At 44.2% G+C, this 22,849-nt stretch overlaps 1 protein-coding gene across 1 annotated transcript in view; it reads right to left on the bottom strand.

Annotated features, from left to right (window-relative positions):
* Positions 1-22,849, bottom strand: part of Bmp6 (bone morphogenetic protein 6) — a 151,395-nt gene that overhangs the window by 22,954 nt on the left and 105,592 nt on the right. The window contains exon 2 of the mRNA XM_006972781.4: positions 7,205-7,397. Within this exon, the coding sequence (XP_006972843.1) occupies positions 7,205-7,397 (193 nt within the window). The remainder of the gene's footprint in view (positions 1-7,204; positions 7,398-22,849) is intronic.

Below are 22,849 nucleotides of genomic sequence, written 5' to 3'. Positions count from 1 at the left end.
TGATGACGATGATGACGGGGTGAAGGTAGACAGGACATGAAGGAGGAAAGGCTCAAAGGAAGCAGCCTGCTGGAAGTGAACATGTAAACGTGATCTCACAGAGGTTTGGGTTCAGTTTTCTTCCTCAAGTTCTGGCTGCCATGAACACCAATATTTTCATTTGAGATATTTGCCAAATATTAAGCTGTGTATACATGGGACGGGAAGCTGAGCAAACAAGCAGAAGCAAGCTGTTTGGAAGCTTCAGAACAGAGGAGGGTTTCTGGCAGCTTCACAATGCTGGGGAGTTAAAAAAAAAAAAACCGAGAGTTCAGAGCCCACCAAGGATGAGGGCCTCTCATAAGTATCCTAGTCTCAGCTGAAACCCCCAGGGGGCTAAAATACAAGAGGGGGGCGGACCAGAAACAGATGAGCCTTAGGGAGCCCAAAGTCCAGCCTCATCCAAGACAAAGGGGTAAAATGATTTGCTCTGCACTGCCTCTGGCTTCCCGAAGAATGTTGAATTCCATCTGCAAGAAAGCAACGATGTCTGTAGCTGTTTTTATTAAATTATACACAAAATTGAATAAACAAAAAGTTGTCAGGCATGTCAGGAAACAAAATCAAATGGAGAAACAATCAAGGGACTAAAAAGATGTTGGCAATAGACCCAGAGGTGATCCGGACACTAGATGCAGATGCAGTTTCTGAATCCAAGTATATATAACAATAACAAATCACAAACTGAACTTGTTCCAGGGTCTAAAATTGTTTTAGTATTTGAAAATTTAATGTATTGACACTATAAAGGAGAAAAACTACACAATCCTATAAAATCAGAATATATATATAAAATATCACATCAATTCCTGATCTTAAAACAAACAAACAACAACTTTTAGGAAATTTAGAGGATAATTTCTTTAGTCTACTTAGTTTAAGTGTCTATAGAGACATTTATAACAGTCATCCTTAATAACATGATAGCAAATCTGTCACTCATCCCCCAAGGTTAGTGTATAAGTAGATGTTAGAATTGGATTGGATTTCCTAGCCAGGAAAATTAAAAGAAAAAAAAACAGCATTGAAAAGAAAGAAAAAAATATTTACAGATGATATGATCATACTCATAGACATTTCAAAAGTCTGAACAGAAAAATGATTAGTATTAACATAAAATTTCAAGTTTCTGGATAGAAGATCAATACACAAAAATCAACTGCAGTTCTACATGGGAGCACAAACCAACTAACTATACACACACTCACACACACTGCCCTACACTACCATTTATGATAGCATGTAGACATTCAACACCAGGATTGAAGAGACGACTCGGTGGTTTGCTGTGAAACCATGGGGACCAGAGTTAGGTCCACGAGAACCCCAGTACTCAGGTAACAAGCCGAGCATGGTCACCCACATTTCTGTAAACCCAGAGTGGTATAGCATGAAGACAGGGGAATCACTGGGGCTTGCTGGATGTTGGCTTTGCCAGAAATTGTGAGCTCTGGGTTCTGAGAGAGACCCCACCTCAAAGGAATAAGGTAGAGAATGTGAGAGAGAGGAGGACACCTGACACCCCTCTCCGGCCTCTACTCAACCCTCTCCATCCACATGTATGCATTCTCCCTTCTCCCCACCGCCCCCCCCCCTTAATGCCATTTGTACCAGAAAAAAAATGCATTTTAAGCTTGCTCATTCTTACTTTAAATGTCTTCCCAAGAAACCTGTATGATAGAAGATGGTAAAGAAAGGATCATACTCAAAGAGAATAAGCCACCACTGCCAAACAATGTGACTGTCAGAGAGGGAAGACATGGAAAGCCAGAACCAGCAGAGGCAAGATGACTGACGCATGCGCAGAACAGCCACACCTCAGGAAGTAACCATTTCTGTCAGGATTCCTGACTGGCTCTCTCTCATAAGAATCTCTTGGACTTTCAGGAACGCAAAAATTTACTGAATAAGATCTGTAGACAAAAAAATGGACACAAAGGCCTCAAAATCGCCTAATTTACCTAAATATGCTACTATACTTTAAATGTAAAATACCTCCAAAGACTGGAGTGTGAAGAGTTGGGTCCCAGCTGATGCGGGTGTTTGGGGAGGTTGTGGAATCTTTAAGAGATGAGACCTGGCTTGCAGAAGTAGGTCTCTGGGGGGTGGGGGTGCTTATGAATTACAGCCGGCCCTGGTATTCCTCCCCGCCCCCCGCCCCTCCTCCCCCACACCATAGTCTCTCTCTGCTTCCTCATGTATGAAAATGTAATGGTCTGTGCCCCAACTCTTACCACAGATGAAGTCACACCATGCCTCCCTGGCCAGGAACCTGTAGGCTAAAATAAATCCCGTCTTCCCCAAGCTGTGCTTTCCCAGCTCAACTCGGTCACCGTGATGAGAAAATTAACTAACGCAGATGTGATAGAAGTAAGTCCTGGAGTGTGTGGAAAAGACACGTGACCATCCTGCTACTCTGCATGGGTATGGGAGGGCAAGAGGAATTCAGGGCGGCCTGTGAGTGCACTCCAAGTGTGAAGACAGCTACTGTGCACGTCACACAGAAGATCACAATGAAGAGGTAAATGGACAGGACGATCTGTGAAAGCCTGCAGGTGGTGGCACATCACTTTATCCTCGTCGTCCTTCTCCTCCCCTCCCCTCCTCTACAAAACATGGTGATGGGCAGTTGGTCAAGAGAAGAATGGAAAGGCTTTCTGTAGGAAGGCCGAATTCTAACAGACATGCTCTGCCACCAATGGGAGCAGACTGGAGCAGACATGGAGGTATGGGGCCTGCCGACCTCTTCTGGGCACTTCCTGCTCATCCTAGCTTAGGGATAACCTCCGTGTTATCAGGGTGACTTTTAGGAAACACAACAAACCATAGTTTCAGCATGATTTAGCCTTGGCAAAATTCAAATGTGCCACGCTTTCTTCTCTGAAATGTGACCTTTTCCTCTCCTATTTGATGGAACAGGGGAAAATCCTAATGAGAGGATATGAAGGGAAGGGCCTTTTCCAAACTGCCAGTTCTATATAAAACGCAAATTTGTATCAGTGTTACTGTAAGGATGTATTCGTTTTCAGTACCAAATCTTGCTCTCGTTTTAAATACATTTTTATTAATTCTTTGAGAATTCCATACATGTATGATGTGGTATTTGAATGAGAATGGTCCTTACAGGCTCACATATTTGAATGCTAACTCCCCAGTTTGGCAGACTCTTGGAGACAGATTAGAAGGATTAGAAGGTGTGGCGTATTGGAGGAAGTCTGTCACTGGGGGTGGTCTTTGAGGTTTTCAAAAGCCCATGCCAGGCTCAGTATCTTTCTGCCTGCAGATCAGGATGGAGCTCTCAGCCCTGCCTCCTGCCATGCTTCCCACCATGATGGAAATGGACTCACCTCTGAAACTGCAATCAAGCCTCCAATTAAATGCTTTCTTGTATAAGAGTTGCCTTGGTCCTGGTGTCTCTTCACAGCAGTAGAACAGTAACTAACACACATTCCATGTGTTTTAATCATATTCACTTCCCTGTCGTCCCCCTAACTCCTCCCAGGCACACTCTTCATCCCCACCCACTCTCCCCTTTTCAGGTGCTGGGGACGGAACCCAGCACTCTGTACGCGCTGGGCAAGCGCTCTACACTGAGCTACATTCCATTAAACTCATCTTAAAATATAAACATTTACAAAATGACCGAGTAATTTTTAAATTTTATTGTCGTTATTGTGTACATGTGCCCAGGATGTGCCTGTGTGCATGATGCGTGTGTCTACTGTGACATGTGTGTGGTGATGAGAAGACTACTTTGTGGAGTTGCTTCTCTCTCTTTACCTTCAGGTGGGCTCTGGGGCTTGAACTCGGGTCACCAGGCCTGAATGGCAAGCACTTTTATCTGCTGAACCATCTTGCCAGCCCACCATGGAGTAAATTTTAAAAGAAGTAATATACATAAGTCCAATGAATGCCTTGGACTTCAAAATAATCAAGTCGCTCTCACTGTAACCAAGGGTTGCTTCAGGTCTTTCCATGACTTACATATGCTCTATCTCAAGACCCATTCTCAGGCTTTGACTCAAGTACCATGTTTCTCAAATAAGTACCCTGTACTTAGGAAGTCAGTTTTTGTTATTATTATAAACTTATCTGTTCCAGTTATTTACAGAAACACATTTCTACAGCCAGTCCTTGCCTTCTTAGAGGCTTTAACAACCTCCAATCAGCTCTTTGAGTCAAAAGACTCAAGATACTATTTCTTCTGCCTTTCACTCAAGTTCTGTGTTAGCAGTTAAAAACCCAACTTCCCGCCTTGAGGAGGCCAACTATTGTGTAGCCCAAACATTTGTTACATTCAGTGAACACAGCAAATGCTACAAATTGCCCTTCAGTACAGATTAGATAAATAAGTTTCCTCTCCGCTCAGAAAAGCGTGTTCAGCCAAGACACCCCAAGATGGTACAGATGGTGAGGTCAAAGCCGCAGAAGGAGCCCTGCCGCTAAGTCTGGAGGCCTCTGTAAGAACATTTGGAAGTAGCAGGAGGCCTGGGCTCCTGGCCCACAGATAAGAAAACCTCCCCCAGCCAACCTGGAGCCCTTCAAAAGCATGAAAGTCTCCCAACTTCCCTAGCGTTCTCCTTCTCCTATGTGCACAAATGAAACACATCCAACTGCCAAATGCTCTCATCCTACAAGACAAATGGACCAGAGAGCCATCCGAGGTTGGGGCCATTCTGGTTTCTGCTTTCCAAACTCACGGTTGGTCCTGAGGAAGGATGTCACTGCCATCGTGAGCACATGGCAGCTGTTCCTGTTTGGCTAGAGTTCAGTTTGAAGCCCACAAAGCTCTTGCTAGCTCTCTCTTTAAAATAAAAATTCCTTTGAAAAATTCCACAGTCACTGCACTTCTAGCCTAGTGTTTTTGTTATCACTTTTTTCTGCAAGAGAGGGAAAAATCATGCATTTCAAACAAACGTGTGAGCCCAACAGGTATCTTCAGGCTATTCTCACCAGAGAAGTAAAATGGAATATCCAGTTGGACAGACTGAAAAGCCAACGGCTAAGACGGGGCCCAAGACCCACTGAACGCCACATCAAAAGATGAATATCTAGCAAAGAGAGATTCTGTTTTCCCAAACAAGCCTTCTGCTGTAGAGTTATCAGATAAACGTGTATTTATGAGAGAAAAGACCAGGAAACTTCCTTGCTCTAAAATTCTGGTCCATTGTCACCATACCCCAATGGCTATATTTTACTCATCATTTAACTGTCCCAGCTAAGACACGACCTTAGTGTATATATTCAGCGCCATGATGTGTTCCCAGTGCCTGGCATCTATTGGTCCTTCTTCTAGTGTTTGGTCTCAAACCTGGGACAAATGGCTAACTGAGATGCCTTTAACATATCAAAGTGGATGCTGGCCATCAATTCTTCCACCATCCCTCAGTCCCTACCTGTCTCAGGGTCTTCCTTGGCTGGCATACCCTGCTTCTTACCCTGGACTCTCTGGCTTCCCTTCCCTGGCGCCTCTGGCCCCTGCATAACTCAGCCATTTTGGCTACACCAGTCTCTTGGTCCAGGCTGCCACTCTTGGTCTGTGCTCCTCTCGGGTCATCATGTGTGTCGTGCCTCCCCGGCCTCTCTCCTCACATGGTCTGGCTCAGTCTAGCCATGTTCACTCTGGACTTTTCCAGATGTGTCTGCTTCTGGCTACATTCTCCCTTTTATCTACAATAAACTTCAACCTCCACCATACCTAGGAAGAGTCACGTTCTCCTTTTGCTTCTTTTTTTCATTCATGGGGTGCTGAAACTGGGAGTGGCATAAATAAGTTCCCCTCCCAGGGACTCGACCTCTCTGAACCAGGCTGCTGACCTGTCTCTCCTAAGGTATGTAAGGATCCTTTGCTCGTTTCTGCTGGCTTTTGCCATCCACCAGATTTGACTCCAAATTCTAGAGTCCAGTACTTAAGTTGCTGCCTCTTTCCACCTGCTACTCCTCATCCACTCTATTAAGTGTGTCTCGCAGCTCTTAGAGCCTTCTACATCTCCCTCCTGGACACTGGTGTGCTTTCAAAGCTAAAACAATCCTTCCCCAGGGCTAGCTCCTGTTCCTTGCCATCCCCACACACAGATCCACATATCCAGAAGAAACCAAGGTCAGTCTGGAATCTCTGGAAGCTACTGGAAAGTCAATAGTCTTTCAAATTAGATTTGGTTTCTGAAGCCAAAGTAGACAGTGGGGGGCAGGCTGGAATCCCAGGACTCAGGAGGCAGAGGCTGGAAGACTGCAAGTTTGAGGCCAGCCTCAGCTACATGGCAACCTGCTTTGGAAAAAGGCCAAACCACAGTGTCTTTGGGTCTATTAAGTATGGGGTCTCCTCCCCTCGTTCATGCTTATCTTTGCCTTGGCTTTCTAATTGCTGCAGGCATGATCAGTGACTTAGGTTACTCCCTGTGTCATGTGAATCTCTGCTTCCTGCACGCTGTTCTCACTGACTGATAAGCTAAACAGATCCCCACCTGCTCAACACACTGATTGGTTTCCTTTCCGTTACTACAGACTTGAATTCAGGTCTTACTGCCTAGTCCTCTGTCCTTCCAAGCTCCAGCAGTTGCTGGGGAATATTTTCTTCATTGCCAGGCAGCACCATGAATATACTTTATTGCAGATACCCCCCCCCCCCCCATAAATCAGTCTAAACTCATTTTGGCAAAGCATAATAACACAGACATACAGAAAACAGTAATCTATCATTCCCTGTACCTAAATGGTAGTGGCTATATCTGCTTATTCAAAGTAAGCATGTATGTATACTATATATACAAATACATACCTTTCAGTCACCTGACTTGCAATTACTTGTAAGCATTTTTCTATAATTTTAATGTGTGCATTAATTTTAGCCACTCACACATCATCAAACCTGAGGACCAAACGATAACAGGAAACAGTTTATCCCAATAAATCAATTGGCTGGTCATCAAGGATGTTTACTAAGTACTGCTTACTGGCTTGCTTAGGGAAAGACCCCTATTTGAAAAAAATCGACTTAACAGCAAAACACCTTGCCAGCTAAATGCTACCCCTCAGAGCACCAGCTCTTCACGTTCAATAGCCCCTGACCTCCAGACCACCTTCCAAAGACACCTGAGGTCCTATGAGGAGAGAGGGTGAGAAGCAGGGAGTGGCCCCACCTTTGGGCTTCCCTGAGCCTTCCTACCTGTGCTGATGCTCCTGCAAGACTTGGTAAATGCTGATAAGAAAAGTTTGGTTTTTAAAACTCCCCACAACACAGTCCTTGTAGACGCGGAACTCTGCAGCCGTCACCGCCTCACCCTCAGGAATCTGGGATAGGTTGAACTTGAACTCTTTGTGGTGTCGCTGGCGTGGGGAGAACTCCTTGTCGTACTCCACTATAGGGTTAAACAAGAGAGAGTGACAACTGTTGTTACTCGACCTGGTGCCACGGGCTCATCTCACGAACGTTCCCCAGTTTTACTTCACAGATTACCAGTTACCAGCGGTGGAACAATGAGACCGAGGGGCTAAAGGGACACCGGATGAATTGCCTTGCAGGCTGAGACTGAACTTTTCCCTTCTGCCCGAGATGAAGCACAGTCTTTGCGCTGTGTTCAAGAATTGGCTGAATGGCTGAACAAATGATTTGCACGAGATCAAGTTATTTAAAGATGCTTGGCTTTGGGTTCGCTCATGAGCAAAAAAAAAAAAAAAAAAAAAAAAAAAGAATATAACTGTGCAGAAAGGTGTGAGAATGGATGAAAGAGTGAAGAAGAACTTGCCCCCCACTACACCTTCCTAAGAGTTGTTGATCCCCTAAACAACGCATGTTAACAGTCACTGTAATTGGTTGCCCACCAGAACAAGACGGTGAGGACTCGTTGGTGAATATGCCACATGCTCTGGCTGCAGAACAGAGAATCAAGAGGGAACTGAGACAAAAGCTTCCTCCCTGCCTGTGAGGTCTCATAGTGCTGCAAGGTGCTATGGAGCCTGCCAGGGGTAAAGTCCTTTGTCGTCTAACTCAGCAGTGGACCTGACTGCTATACTACCTGCTATACCAAGGCAAGCTGTGCCCACTGGTGCCATGGTGGCATGGCTGTTAGGACAGTAGCCAATCACTTTCTGACTGCAACTGCAGCCCACTCCATAGGAGGAACTCACATCTGATCCTGTAAACCTGGCCAAAGACCCATGACTGGGGAGGTCAGAAGTCCTAGTGGGAAGCTACTGCTTTTTGTTTTTTCTTGTAAATACCCACGATGTGCCTGTCAAATTACCTTCTAAATGTTTATGTTTATTCCCATAGGTCAGTGCTGATGTCAGCTTTGGGAAGAGAAGCTTCATTTTGTAGTGGACCTACAGAGACTCATGTCTGCCCTGAGGTTGGTGAATAAGTGACCACTGAGGGTCCAATGTAAGTGGGACGTCTGGGTCTATCGCCACCTCCAAGACTCAGGGGCACTGAAGAGGAAAGGGCAGGATGTAAGAGCCCAAGGATGAGGTGGACTGTAACAGAACACTGTCCCTTGGACATGACACGTGGCTACACTTGGGAACTGACAGCACTGTGATAGCCTGCCTGTGACCCACAGGAGAGCTGGCCTAGTCACCCCGAGGAGCTACAGGCTGTTGACAGTGCTGGAGGAGGGGAAGACATCATCTTCTGCGGTGCAGCCATTGGGGAGGAGCCTATGCTCCCATAAATAACCTGTTGCTCATGTTCCTATGTAATCCAGAAACTCTAGTGACAGTTCACTGGGTGAAAAACACGTGAAGGTAGAGTGGGAGCAGCTGGGAAGAGGCAGGAGGGTAGTGGGAGCAGGAGGAAGACACAGAGACAGTGAGGGGTTAATATGATCAGAATACATGAAAGGTCACCATGAAATCCATCATTGTGTATAATTACTCTATACGGATGACTTCCTGACCCTTCTAGTCTTTCCCTCCCTGCTGCCTTTCCCTCCCTAGCTTTTTTCATGTGTCACCATCTGTAGGTGACATGAAAGGGGGCACCCCGAGCTAAACCTGGGAGCTGTGACATGAGTGGAGGGCAGGCAGTGCGTCTCCCCCATCTCGACATGACAGTAGTCTCCGTGTTTTGCTTGCGGTCCCGTGAAAATAGTTGTAGAACACTAGATTTGTTGTTTGACAACTCCATGCATGCACATAATACATTCTTCCTCTCACCACGCCCTCTCATCTCCCGTCCACCTATGACATCCAAGTCCCTTTTCTCCACTCACGTCTTTGTTTTTTGATTAACCACTGAGTTTAACCAGGGCCACCTGTTTGACCATGGGTTTGGAATTATCCCCTGGAGGCTGGTATCAGTGGATTTTTGTTGAGGACTCTAGGGTAAAGTCTCAGAAGATGATTTCCTCCTAATGGAAGCAATTGCTGAAGACTAAAGAGAGAAGCCCTATATGCCACAAAGCTGCTGGAGCCCTTTTTAATTTGACAGCAGATTCCAAGCAAGAGAAAAGGAATGCATGAAGAAAACAGTGTCACTTGCTATGAATGGCTTATATAAAATTAGAGAAATATGGAATACACACACACACACACACACACACACACACACACACACACACACACACTGTTACCTGGACCCAGTTTCCCTCCTGTGGATGAACATAAAAAGGAAATGAAGTATATAAACACTTAAATGACTTTTGGCCCTCTGTGGCACACAGATGGACCTGGAAGGCATGGCGTTAAGTGATATAAGCCAGGTACAGAACAGCAAAGACAGCTGATCTCACTCACATGTAGCATCTGTGAAAATCAAACTCCTAGAAGTAAAGAGTAGAACGGTGGCTGCCTGGGGTCGGAAGGAAGAGTGGAAAGGGATTTGGAGAAAGTCAATGCGAAGGAACAAAAGTTAAATTCTGTATGATGAACATGTTTAACAGACCTGATAGACAGCGCAGTGACTAACAGACTACATTGCCTTGATATGAGACCTGCCAAGCGTATGAGACGTGGAGGGGCTCGTCAGCCACAATGGACAGAGAGGAGATCTGTGGCACTCCATCAGCATAGGTCCTTTTATTTGTTAGTTATGTCTAAAAAAAAAAAATCAGAAAAGAAAATATCTGTCTTTTTTTTTTCTGCATGCAGGCAAAGGCAAAAGAAATTTGCAATTGCTAATTATTATTTTTTGGAGTCAGGTTTCAACTGTCTATATTCATTCCTGGGTAAGAGACATGGTAAAATTAAACCCCAGATGCTTAGTTCATAGTCATTTCAAAAGGACAGAGGCTCTACTTCCACCAAAGCATGGGTAGAGAGCCGTGGGAGATGAGGCATTGGAGATGAGGCAGGCTGGTTTGTTTCATTGGTTTTTTGAGGTAACCTTGCCACATAGCCCAGGCTAGTCTGGGATTTACAAGAATGTTTCTACCTTCTACCTTCTGAGTGCTGGGATTACAAGCACGCACCACAATGCTTTTGGTTCGTTTTACATACTTATTTTTATTTTTAATTAACATATATGTATGCACATGTATCAACAGGAAGGTATCTACACTTCAGTGAAGGGGCCTTCAGAGTCCAGCAGAGAACATTGGATCCTCTAGGGCTGAAGTTACAGGGTTTGTGAGCTGCCCAACATGGATGCTAGGAAACCAGCTCAGATCCTCTGGAAGAGCAGCAAGCACTCTTAAATGCTGACTGGTCTCACCAGCCTCAGTTTTCTTAATGACAGTCCTAAAGAAACTTCATCTCTTATGGGGCAGCCTTTGTAGGGGGTCATGGGGAAAATCCAAAAACCTAACTATTTGCCACCTCTGACTTCCTATTTCCTTCCACAGGTGTTGTTTTCTATCGTTGCCAGTGAAAAGCTTTGCAGATTTGGCAAAGCAACAAAACATAGCAACAAAAACAACAACAAAAACCAGCCTAATAACTCTCTGGAAGAATGTAAGTCCTCAATGGTATCCCCGGAAGCTAATGAAAGTTGGGTTACTTGTGGCTGCAAGGTTTCCGATAAAGATGTTCAAAACTACCATGTAGTTATGTGAGCAGTCTTCTAGATTTGAGGTATTTGTTTCCTTTTTCAGTTCAAAAACTGTTGGGGATTTTATTTTATTTTATTTTTTTATGTATGAATGTTTTGCCTGCATGCATGTATGTGCACTATGAGCATGCCTGGTGTCCTCAGAGAGCTTCCCTGGAATTATGGTACAGACACACATGAGAGCAAAACAACCAGACATTTAAAAATGATCTAGGGCTGGAGAGATGGCTCAGCGGTTGGGAGCATTGGCTGCTCTTCCAGAGGACCCAGGTTCAATTCCCAGCACCCACACGGCAGCTCACAACTGTCTGTAACTCCTGTTCTAGGGGACCTGATACCCTCACGCAGATATTTACATGCATATAAAACACCAATGTACATAAAATACAAATAAATAAATTATATTTCTAAAAAGTCTTCTAAAATAAATAAATAAAATAAAAATAATCTAAAAATATTTAATTAAATAAATCTATTGGTGGAAAGATTTGAAAACGACATTGAACTTCTCTCAGAGACTTCAAGGAGTTACAGAAGATTGTCAGCCACCATGTGAATGCCAGAAACTGAACCTGGATCCTCTGCAAGAGCAGCAGGTGGCCTTAACAGCTCCATGCCTCCTTTTTCAGTTTCTTTAGGAAAAAACTTGGCTTCTGTAAGAGTCAAATGAGGTCTGAGCAGAAAGCAGATGATGGTGTGTCCCCAGCACGATGGCAGGTTTGCCAGTCAGTGACTGAGAATAAAAAGCAAGATTGTTGAAGGGTTCACCCAAGGACGGCCACACAGAAGGTGGATCACCTTTCCCTAAAACTGATCCGCCTTGTAAATTTGATATGTTATCGTTGTCGGCTAAAAAGGAATTAAATCTGATTTCTCAAAGAGATTTTCCTTTAAAAAAAAAGTCACAATCCTTTCTATAGGACCTTTTGGATACTTAATTTTAATATACCTAATGAAAATCGGTTTCTTAAAGATTCCTTAGAAAGCATGCATAAGAATTCTCCAAAGAATTCCTTCCACCTCTTACTATGAGTAGAAAAAAATTATGTATATAATATAAAATACATGAATGAACGTAAGATACTTCAGTTGCAAGAAATAAAAGGACAGACACAATTTTCAATAAATGGAAAATGTGGCAATCAGTTCTTATAGGGACCATCATTCCTAACAAGCCACCCCCAGCTAAATCTGTAACCTGCTTTTAACTGTGGACTCTGGCACTTGTGAACATGAAGCAATTCCTGTGCTTCTGTAGTCTCTGAGCTTAATGCCTGCTGGGGGAAAGACAGTTACTGTGTAAGAGGTCTCACATCCTGAAACCTCCCTGTTATGAAGAAGCCCAGACCATGGCAGATGTACATGGAGGTGTGGGGACAGAAGAGAGGAGAGGAAATGATGGAGAGATAACATGTAACCATGTCACATTAGGAGAGAAAGAGTGTGTGTGTATGTGAATGCATGTGCAGAATGTGCATGCAATAACAGAGGTGGCCAGAAGAGGGCATCCTATCTCCTGGAACTGAAGTTACAGGTGGTTGTGAGCCACCTAATGTGGGTGCTGGGCCTGGGTCCTCTGAAAGAGCAGCAAGCGCTCTTAAATGCTGAGCCATCTCTCCAGCTAAAGCTTTTTTGTTTTACGAAACAAGGTCTCATGCAGTTCAAGCGGATCTCAAAATCACTATGTAGACTAGGTAGACTAGGCTGGCCTTGAATTACTGGCCTCCACCAGGGCTGGGATTATAGGCATGTAACTATGCCCAGTTGAGGGAACCATCTTGGACATCCAGTTCATTGGAGCTTTGGATAAGTCCAACTGCAGCCACCACCTGACATGAGAAACCTACAGGGAGAACCACCTTGCTGAACCCAGTAATTTCAAAGGACTGAAAAGTCACAGTGCATTGCTGTTTCTGGACAGTATATTTTTGGAGATTTGTTTGACAGTAGCAGGCAACTAATACAAGAAAAGAAAAATGGACAAAAGAAGCTAAGAGAGGAAGGAGGAAGGGAAATCTGATCGTACTAGGAAGGGGGTGATAGTATATAATTCTTAAGATTGACTGCCCAACACTGGAAGGCAACATGCAGGACTAAGATCCTGACAGAGTCAGGTGATGCTCATCTGCAATCATGAGGAAGAGGACAGAGGACCCAAAATTTAAGAACAGCACGGAGAGAGATAACTCCTTGACAAAGGGCTTGCTATGCACGCAGGAGAACTTGAGTCTGGTCCCCAGGACCCACACAATAGTCAAGGTGGTAAGCATCTATGTAATCCTGGCATGGAGAATGGGACAGAATACAGAGACTAGAGGGTTCCTGGGGCTTGCAGGCCAGCCTGTTTAGCCAAGTAAGTGAGTCCAAGGGTCAGTGAGAGACCCTGCCTCAAAAAAATATGGCGAGAAACAATGGAGGCAAATACCTAAGGTTGATCTTTGGTCTCCATATACATGCACACGCATCCATATGCATACATACACAAACAGTGTGGGCTAAAAGCTTAGCTCAAAAAAGAAAAGGAAAAAAAAGGGTAAAGAATCTGGCAAATTCTCAAAGACATAAAAAGATAAAGATCCTAGAAATGAGAAAACATTGCTTTGTTACAGTGTGAATTACAACCCCTTGCCTTCTAGGGACATTTTCCCTTCTAAGACAACATCGAACATTCTTTTCTTTTATCCTCTTCAGAAGAGATTCATGGTCTCTATAACCCCAAGAGCCTCTGACTATTGCCTGCATCTTTCACCCATCCCTGACCCTCTCTCGCGCCTTCCTGCAAGCTGCCTGTCTTCCTCTCTTCCTCCTGGATGCACAGCCACCATCACTGAAGTTCGCTGACAGATCCCTATTTCTCCGCTACCATTTTGCATATAATTGTCGTTACACAGTATGTAGGCTGGTGGCTCACAGGGATGTAGAACATAAATACATTTAGGTTACCACCTCCATGTGCACCTGAAGACCATGTGATGGTAGAGTTTGAATGTTCAATGTCCTCTTGGGCTCATGTGTGTTAAGACACGGTCTCCAGCTGACAGCACCGTTTTGGAAGGATGCACAACCTAGAGGAGGTGGAGCCTCTCCAGAGGAAGCAGGTCCCTGGGGTTGGACTTGAAGTTTTCTTAGCCTGGTCCTACTTGTCTAATTTCTGCCTCCTTGACTATGGATGTGATGCCACCAGCTGCTTCAGGTTCTGACTGCCACCAAGCCATCTCCTATCCCTGCTGCCAATGATTTCCCTGCCACCGTGGACTGTATGGATCCTGTCTTAATCCCTGAACCAAATTAAACTCAGCTCCCCCACACACACACATTTTTTTTCTTACGTGATGCTGACAGTGTGTTCAAGCATCAGTTGAGTGGAGATAACATTTCCTATGATCAGATGAGACCACCTATTCAGTATAGCCCCAGACATCGTGTAAATACACACAATAAATGCTGTGACAATCACAGGCAGTTATTTGAGAATCCAGCCCTGTGAGTTCAGAACAGACCTTCGCTCATTCCCTAGATAGTGCCAACTAATACTTTGTGTGACTTTGCTTTGTCTCTCAGAACAGACTATCCTGTCCAAAAGGGCATTTGTGAAATCACATTCTCCTCCTTTCGAGTAAAATGATGCTGCTTTCTCCCAGGCAATACTTCCTAGAATTTTTACTTCAAGGACCAGTTAAAACTTTTTTTTAACCAGTAATAAACTTGTATAAGGTCGCCTACTCATTCTGTTCGTCCTGTGTAAGGTCAGTGGAAACAGAACTATGTACTGCATTCTTTCAGCTGTCATTCCATTTCCACGACAGTACATTTGTTTTAACACTAAATAAAACAGAAAGATACTACTGAGAACCAGAATTCCATCCTTTAAATGGAACGAATTTGGTTTACAGAACTCGCTTTATTTTCTCTGCCTCAGATCCTACCTGTTTAGACTTCAGACCAGTCCTGGATCATCATTTCCCTAAGAACAGAAATGACACGGTGTGAGGATGATGCAGCTTGTGGAGGCAGACACTGAAGCAGGGCAAGACGCACCAGCTTAATCCTAGAATGGAACAGTCCCACTGCATGTCTGCCCCACAGTGCCTCATATCATGAACAGTGTATTTATCATGCCTTGCCTCTTAAAAACAAACACTTCTACTACATATGTGTGAACCACTGCAATTCATAGGGTTTCGTGTTTCTCTTTTTTCCTTGAAGTTTTGTTTTGTTTTGTTTTGTTTTGTTTTGTCTCCTCTTATAGGCTGGGTGGAAACTGAGCAGGCACTTATGATCACAGGACAGGCATGTTCACAGTGAGAGTGTAGACAGTCCCTGCAGATGTCCAGCGACTTGTCCGCTGAGAAACAGGCTGCAGCTCCACAGGTGGGCATAGCTCTTCTGTGGGTGCTGTTGACTAGTCCCATCTCCCTTCTTCATTGTTACTTCAGATGGACCTATTAACATGGGAGATTCCTTACAAGAGTTGGCACAGATGTGGAGAAGGTGAACTCTTGTGTGCTACTGCTAGGAATGTAAGACGGTACAGCTGCTGTGCAGAAAGCTGTGACAATTCAACATGCTCCTTGTAGACTTACCATGGGACCAGTCATTATCTCTCTGGATATGTTACAGAGAGAGTGGTGTTCATAACAGACAAAAGCCAAAAGCCAGGCAAGTGTCCATCAGTGAACAAAAACACGGTGTGAAACCCCATAAAATATTCTTTAGCCTTACAAGGGAAGAATGTTCTCACAGATACTACAGTATAGATGAAATCTTAAGGCATTGTGCTAAGTGAAATAAGCTAGACACAAATGGATACATAGTGTATGGTTACATTTATAAGATAGCTTAGGTCAAAGAGAGAGAAGGTAGAATGCTGTTGCCAGGAGCTGAAGGAAGAGAAACTGGAAGTTAGTGGTCAGTGAGTAGAGTTTCAGTTTGGAAGACGAAAATGTTCTGGAGATGATTACAAAGCAATATGAATATACTTGATACCATAGAACTGAACACCCAAAGGCTGTGGAATATTCCTTTACACTGTGTAAATATATGCTGCTGTGATTGGATTAATAGAGAAGCTGGCTGGCCAATAGCTGGACAGGATAAGGTGAGGTGGGAGAACCAGACTAAGGACACTGGCAAGAAGAAGACTGGAGTGAGAGTTGTCACCAGCTAGACAGAAAGGAAGCAGCACATGCAGGAGAGGAAAAGCTGCGAGCCTCAGGGCAGCACATAGATGAATAAGATGGGTTAATTTAAGTTGTAAGGGCTAGTTAGTAATAAGCCTGAGATATAGGCTGGGCATTTATAATTAATATTAAGTCTCCGTGTGGTTATTTGGGAGCAACTTCTGGGACATGAAAAACTTCGCCTACAAAAGGCTTTTAAATTATGGCTCAGTCGTTAAGAGTGCTAGCTGCTCTTGCAGGGAACCTGGGTTTGGTTCCCGGCTCCTCCAAGGCAGTTCACAACCACCTGTAATTCCAGTTCCAGGGGAACTGATGCCATCTTCTAGCTTCTGCAGATACCAAGCACACATATGCTGCACACATACACATACATGCAGTCAAACACTTAAACAGATAAAAAGTAAAAATGGACCCATCTCTAAAAATGATGAATTTAGGCTATGTATATTTTTAACCACAATAAAAATAACCTACTAAAAATAGACACTGTATCTATCACATGATCATACCCAGCTAAATTAAGACATTCTTTACTCTCTCCTATGATAACCAATCCATCAAATTTTCTCAAACATTTCAAAAAATGATCTTTCTACATTTGGCTTAATGGAATTGGGGTCCCAATTGAGTTCTTCCTTTCCAATTCACTGTTTTGTCTCTTGAGTCAGTTTTAAAAGCTAGTTAACCAGACATACGAAGAATTCCCTTAGCCTAATTTAAAAAGAGAGAGAGAGCTGATAACAAGAGAGGGAACATGAGAACCACGCCCTTTAAAATAATGGAGAAGATGATGCTCCTTTTTGGTGCTGTGCTGGGAGCTAAATCGGGCATATGAAGAGTCACAGGGGAGTGAGCACACCCAGCTTCATTTGGAATTTCTGCAGTTGTGTTCATGAGAGGACCAGTGATACCTTCTCTCTCACAGTATCCTCTCGGATTCTGCCAGGGATGATCGCTCTCTTCCCAAGAAGCTATCTTCTTCTCAGAGGTCTGGCAGCTTATCTATAGAACACCTCATTCCAGTAATTTTTTTGAGGGAGGGTTGTGTGGGCATGCCTGATGGTGTATGTGTGTGTAGGTGCCTCTGTGTGTGCATGTGAAGGCCAGAGGACAACTTTGAGTGTCATACTTCAGGAGATGACTACCTTGGATTTTTTGTTTTGTTTGTTTTTAGTTGGGATCTTTCTATGAGACCTGGTACTCACAGATAAGTTCACTGTCTTAAAAAAAAAAAAGAATTTCATAACTATTATTCATTTTTAATTTCCCCTTCTTTATTGGTCTTATTAAATGTTACTTTTTCTCACTGTTGCTTAATTTGATTATAAAAAGATAGTTAATATGGGTATTTTCCCAAACGGCATCGATGGCTGAATTATATCTATTTAAGTTGTCCGTCTAGAGAAGGCCTGGGAAGAAATCCCAGTTGGTACAATGCTGGATGAGCAAGTACAAGAACCTGAACTTGGTCCTCAGCTCCCCCACACGTTACTCAATGCTGGATAGCATCTCTCATGCCCTTGTGACTCTTCTCACAGTCTTGGCCTGGTCTCTGCTAGGCATGGTGACATGTGTCTGTAATCTCAGGGCTAGGGCAATGGGGCCAGGTGGATTTCTGGGGCTCATTGGCCAGCCAACCTACCTAGTGGCAGGCCCGGTCTCATAAAACAAAGAATGACTCTCAAGACTGTCCTCTGTCTGCCACACATCTACCCAACCCCATCCCCCGCACTCTCTTGATACCCCCTCACTCACGTGCACCTACACATGTAAAAATTGTCTAGAGAAAAAGAAAGGTAGCACCTATTTCAACTGAAGAACTCCGAGAGACAAGGAAATGAGGATGAAGGAAGAGAACAGAAAAATCTGCTTCGTGTGCAATCACACACATTACCCCCTCCCTAGCTGGATTGAGTTCCTGGGAACTGAACACAGGGCCTCACACATGCAAGGCAAGCCCTCTACAGGCTGAGCCATACACCAAGTCAAGTCATTTATCACTAAAAAAAAAAAAACAAAAACAAAAACATTTTACAACCATTTTTACACCCAAATGTAGGTACTAATGTCATTTTAGGTCAGGAACATTCTTGGTAGCTTCAACTATTTGTGTCTCACTAGGGAAACCAGAAGATCTCAGTTCCCATCAGAGAGCAGCACATTTGGTACTTAAATGTGGATCAGGAAGTCTCAGGACACGATTAATATCAAGTAACTATGGGTGTTTTTTTTTTGCCCACTCACAAAGACTAGATAAAGCAACCTGGCCACACTTAGTAAAACGCAATATGCACAGTATGCATTTTTTCACAAGTGATAAAAAAATGTCACATATTTGCTCAAAACTGAAAACCTAAGAAGAAAAGCAGACCCTCCCACACCTCCCACTTCCACAGCACAGCAAGGCTGGACAGTGTGTCCTCAGGAGGAAGGGAGGAGGCCAAGCCCAGACTCGCTGCACTGCACATGCGATTTCTTCTCTCTCTGGTTTGCATGGAGACACCTCAGCTTCGCATCTCACAAAGCATGCCTTGCAGTGTGCTTTCTTTAAATCTCCCTCTTTACTGTCTCCTTCAAATACAACAGCTAGATGCACAGTAGACTCTAACATTTCTCTTGCTTGCTTTTTTTTTTTTTTTTTTTTTTTTTAAATCTTATAGGTGAAGTGGTTAATTTCTTTAGGTCTGTTTACAAAAACTCATCGATACTAACTTGTGTTGTTTAATAGAATGTGTTTTTTTTTTTTCATTTCTAATAGCTCCAGCTGTCATTACTGTTGGGTCTTTCCAGTCCTTTCCAATTGTCCTATAGTGTTATCTGTTCTATCTAAGCCGGGTCTGGTCTCCAAAGTCCTCAGGACAGGTGAATGGACGCTCCTCTCCAACTCCTCTGATGACCCCCACTTTGGTAGTGTGCCTCTGTGTGTTTGGGGGCTTGGGGTTTTCAAGTTTTGAGTTAGAAATTCACCATGAATGTTTAAATTGATGTTTCTGTTGTTCCTTGCAGAATGTAGTTTTCTTTTGGGGACCACTTATTACCGGGGAGTCCCAGCATGCTGTGTGAACCTCAGCAACAGCTCCCGGCTGGTCTCAGGCTTTGCAGTAGTGCGGACCTTTGCTCTTGTGGAAACCTGGGCTTTATGTTTATTTGCTCCTGGGAACCAAGCCTGGCTCTCATGCCACCCTGGAGCACCCCTGAGCCCCTGACCCTCATCTCTCAGGCCTATTGGATTTTCTTTATCTCGGATCTGATAGTATGTCAGCAGGGAGCTCACAGATCGCCCTGAAAACTTCCATATTTCGAAGTTTTATCTTTCATGTTTGGAAAACAGCATTTGGGAAGCATCCCTCTCAAAGGGATATTGTAAAGGATGTTGTAAAAAGGATCTTGTTAAAAGGATATTGTAGAAACAGCTTAATGTCTGAAGTGTTTATAAAGCAGCACCACACATGTGATTATCTTCTCTGTCCTTAGAATTGTCCCTGAAGGTAGGCAGAGCAAGCCTATCCCCACTATAAAACCAATAGGAATCGAAGGCCAAAGGCCACTATTTGCTATTTCAACCATTCTCTTTATGCTCACCCCTCCCCGATGTCTCTCACTCCTCCCCTGTATCTCCCTCCATCCTGCTGTCCTTACTGAAAGGGTGTGTTTTCCTTCCAGGTACCTTTATTCCCCCAGACCCCTTCTGCACTGCCCACCCCATGAAGGCCCCATCATCTCCAGACAACTGAGCCCTAGCACGGTACTTCTTTGACAACTCTTTTAGTTTTATACATATTTTTAAATTTAAACCATAGGCTGGGTGGCTTCTAGACCATAGGAATTTATTCCTCACAGTTACAGAGAGGGGCCAGAATGCCAGGATCAAATCAACATATGCAGAGTTTGCTGAGGGTCTGGTTCCCAGTGAGTATCTTCTTACGCTGTCCCTGCACGGTTCTCAGGGCAAGGTGCACTCTGGGGCTCCTTTTCTTCCTCTGTGGCTTCGAGGGACTGGAACCAGGGCTTCAGGTATACTAACTAGCCATGTCCTTCACAAAACTATACTCCCAGCCTCATGTAACCTTTTTTTTTCTTAAATTCATTTTTATTTTTAATTATGTGTGCATGCATGTGTCAGAGGGAGGGCTTGTGTGTATGTCTGAGTCCAGAAGAGGTTGTTAGATTCCCTAAAGCTGGAAGCTGGAGTTACAGGTAGTTGTGAGCCACCTGGTGTGGGTGCCAGGAATCAAACACAGATCCTCTGGAAAAGCCGCAATCTTACTGCTGAGCCATCTCTCCAGCCCCGTGGAACCATATACATAAATATAAATGCTAGTTCCATTCATGAGGGCTCTGGCCTGATGACACAGTCACCTCCCAAAGGCCCCACCTTCTCACGCCATCACATTAGTTATTATGTCTCTACATAAGAATCCAGCAGGGAGAGGGGGCACCAGCATTCAGTCTGTTGGAGTAATGCAGAGCTCTTTTAAATCTTCCTGCTAGGGGCTAGAGAGATGGCTCTGTGGTTACAAGCTTGTACGACTCCTGCAGAGAACCCAAGGTTCAGATCTCAGCACTCATGACAGACAGCTCACGACATGTGTAATTCTAGATCCAGGGGACCTGATGCCCTCTTCTGGCCTCTTTGGGTACTGCACTCACATGTGCATAACACACACACACACACACACACACACACACACACACACAAAATTAAACACAATAACAATAAATACTGAAATCTTCCTTTAAGACTGGATCCCAGGAAGCCTTCTGCTATAATTTCAATCTTAAGTGCACCCCAAAAGTCTATGTGCTAAAGACTTAGCCCCCAACATAGTATTACAATGCTTATCTCAACATGAGGTCAACTGCACAACACAACTCAGAGGAAAGGAGTTGGGGATCTGGTGCACACTGTCAATGTGCAGAGTCAGCACACAGTAGGCTCACAGTGAGCATCTGCTGAGTGGGACAGAAACGAGCTTCATCTGGAGGCATCACAGACGAGGGTAAGAGAGGGAGAACTGGATGGGTGTTGCAGACTGACAGTCAGCACACGAACATGACACCCCAGATCAACATCGTGGGAAGGATGACGAGGGAGGCAAAGACAAGAGAGGGCACATCTTGCCAGAACAGAGTCTGGCAAAGTTAAAGAGCAAGGAACCCTCATCAAATGATGTCTGTGGCTCCTCTGAAGGTCAGTAGCCTAGTGTGCGGGACATGTGGGGAGGCTGATGATGGGCCAGTCAAAGGCACTTCTTTCTAGCTGGGTCCAAGTGGCTTAACCATTCTCAGTCTCTCGAAGTGGCCATAAAAATCTAGAAATGAAGATGGTGTTATGTTATTTTATCACGTATTGGACTATGGTATCAAAAAATCCATTTTAATAGATTTGCCTGTGTTCACTCTCTGGTGACTAACCTGTAGAGATGAGGCAGAGGAATTGACAGGATTATTTTGTTGCAAAGCATTCTATAGACTCCAACTGTCCCTCTGGGCACTAGAAGATACAGCCCTTCCTTTTATTACAGGCCTTGTTTATCAGCCTCTCCAGCACCAGGGATCATGTTCATTGTGTTAACTTCTGCTTATCTGACCAATACATCTTACTGCTTCCAGGAAAGATTCTAGGGGAGGAAAAATAAAAACCTCCAAAATGGAAAATCATCTCCTGAATAACTGAGAGTTGAACTATGCTGGGTTGGGCAACTGCTTTCTCAAACTGGGTGGCAGAAAAAAAAAAAAAAAAGCAAAAACAACAACAACAAAAAAACCCCAAAACACTAAATCCTAAATCCTAGCTTTCTCCACAGTGGGCTTAACCATGACAATGGAGCTATTCGGTTGGTTCAACAAACCATTCAAGTTTTAAAAGTTAAAAAAAAAAAAAAAAGTAACCAACAGGCCCAGTCCCCTGCTTCAGTTCCCAGGGTCACCAAGGTTTATATTCCTATCAAATTACACCGCATCAGATTATTTTATTATTATAATCCATGGCACAGCACCCGGTGTGCCAAACACAGGGATGTGGGTAGAACTCTTTCTCATGATCCTTTCCAACCTCTCCCAAATTCGGTTGGCACAGGGCAGTCTAGGCTCTGAGGCTAGCCCATGTCCCTCGCCAGAACCACCTGCACACAGTCTTCCTCCTCCTTCCTCTCCATAACACCCAGGCCGTGGCAAGTGAAAAGGAAAACACAGGTGTGTCCCAAAGGTAAGGCAGGCGAGGACATGGAATTCTCTTTTGTGTTCACCTGGCTCAAGTGCCTCCAGCAACTGCTGGCATGCAGCAGGTAGCTGCATGCATGTGACCAATGAGGGGATAACAGTCCCGAAGCCAGCAGAACTCTATTTCAAGTACTGGCTGGCCCAGGAACAGCAAGGTCACACACTGGAAGATTTCCTAGTCAAACTAAAGGCCAAGACTTGGCACCAGATAATGAGGGTCTTAACAGGGCTGTATGTTGATGCCTCGGGGTTCTAAACCCAAGAATAAAAAGACACCACCCTGGGGGTGCAAATAGCTCCCTGGTACAGCTGGCGGTCTGCACACAAACAGAACCGGGCCTCTCCTTTCCTTTAATAGACAAAACTTGGATCCCAGGTCCCTGCAAAAACATAACAAAATGTTTCTCCCAACGCTGCTCTCAGA

This window comes from Peromyscus maniculatus, chromosome 5 (assembly GCF_049852395.1).
Source record: "Peromyscus maniculatus bairdii isolate BWxNUB_F1_BW_parent chromosome 5, HU_Pman_BW_mat_3.1, whole genome shotgun sequence".
Taxonomy (NCBI): Eukaryota; Metazoa; Chordata; class Mammalia; order Rodentia; family Cricetidae; genus Peromyscus; species Peromyscus maniculatus.
The sequence above is the reverse complement of the archived record's forward strand: the minus strand, read 5'-3'. Positions and strand labels throughout refer to the sequence as shown.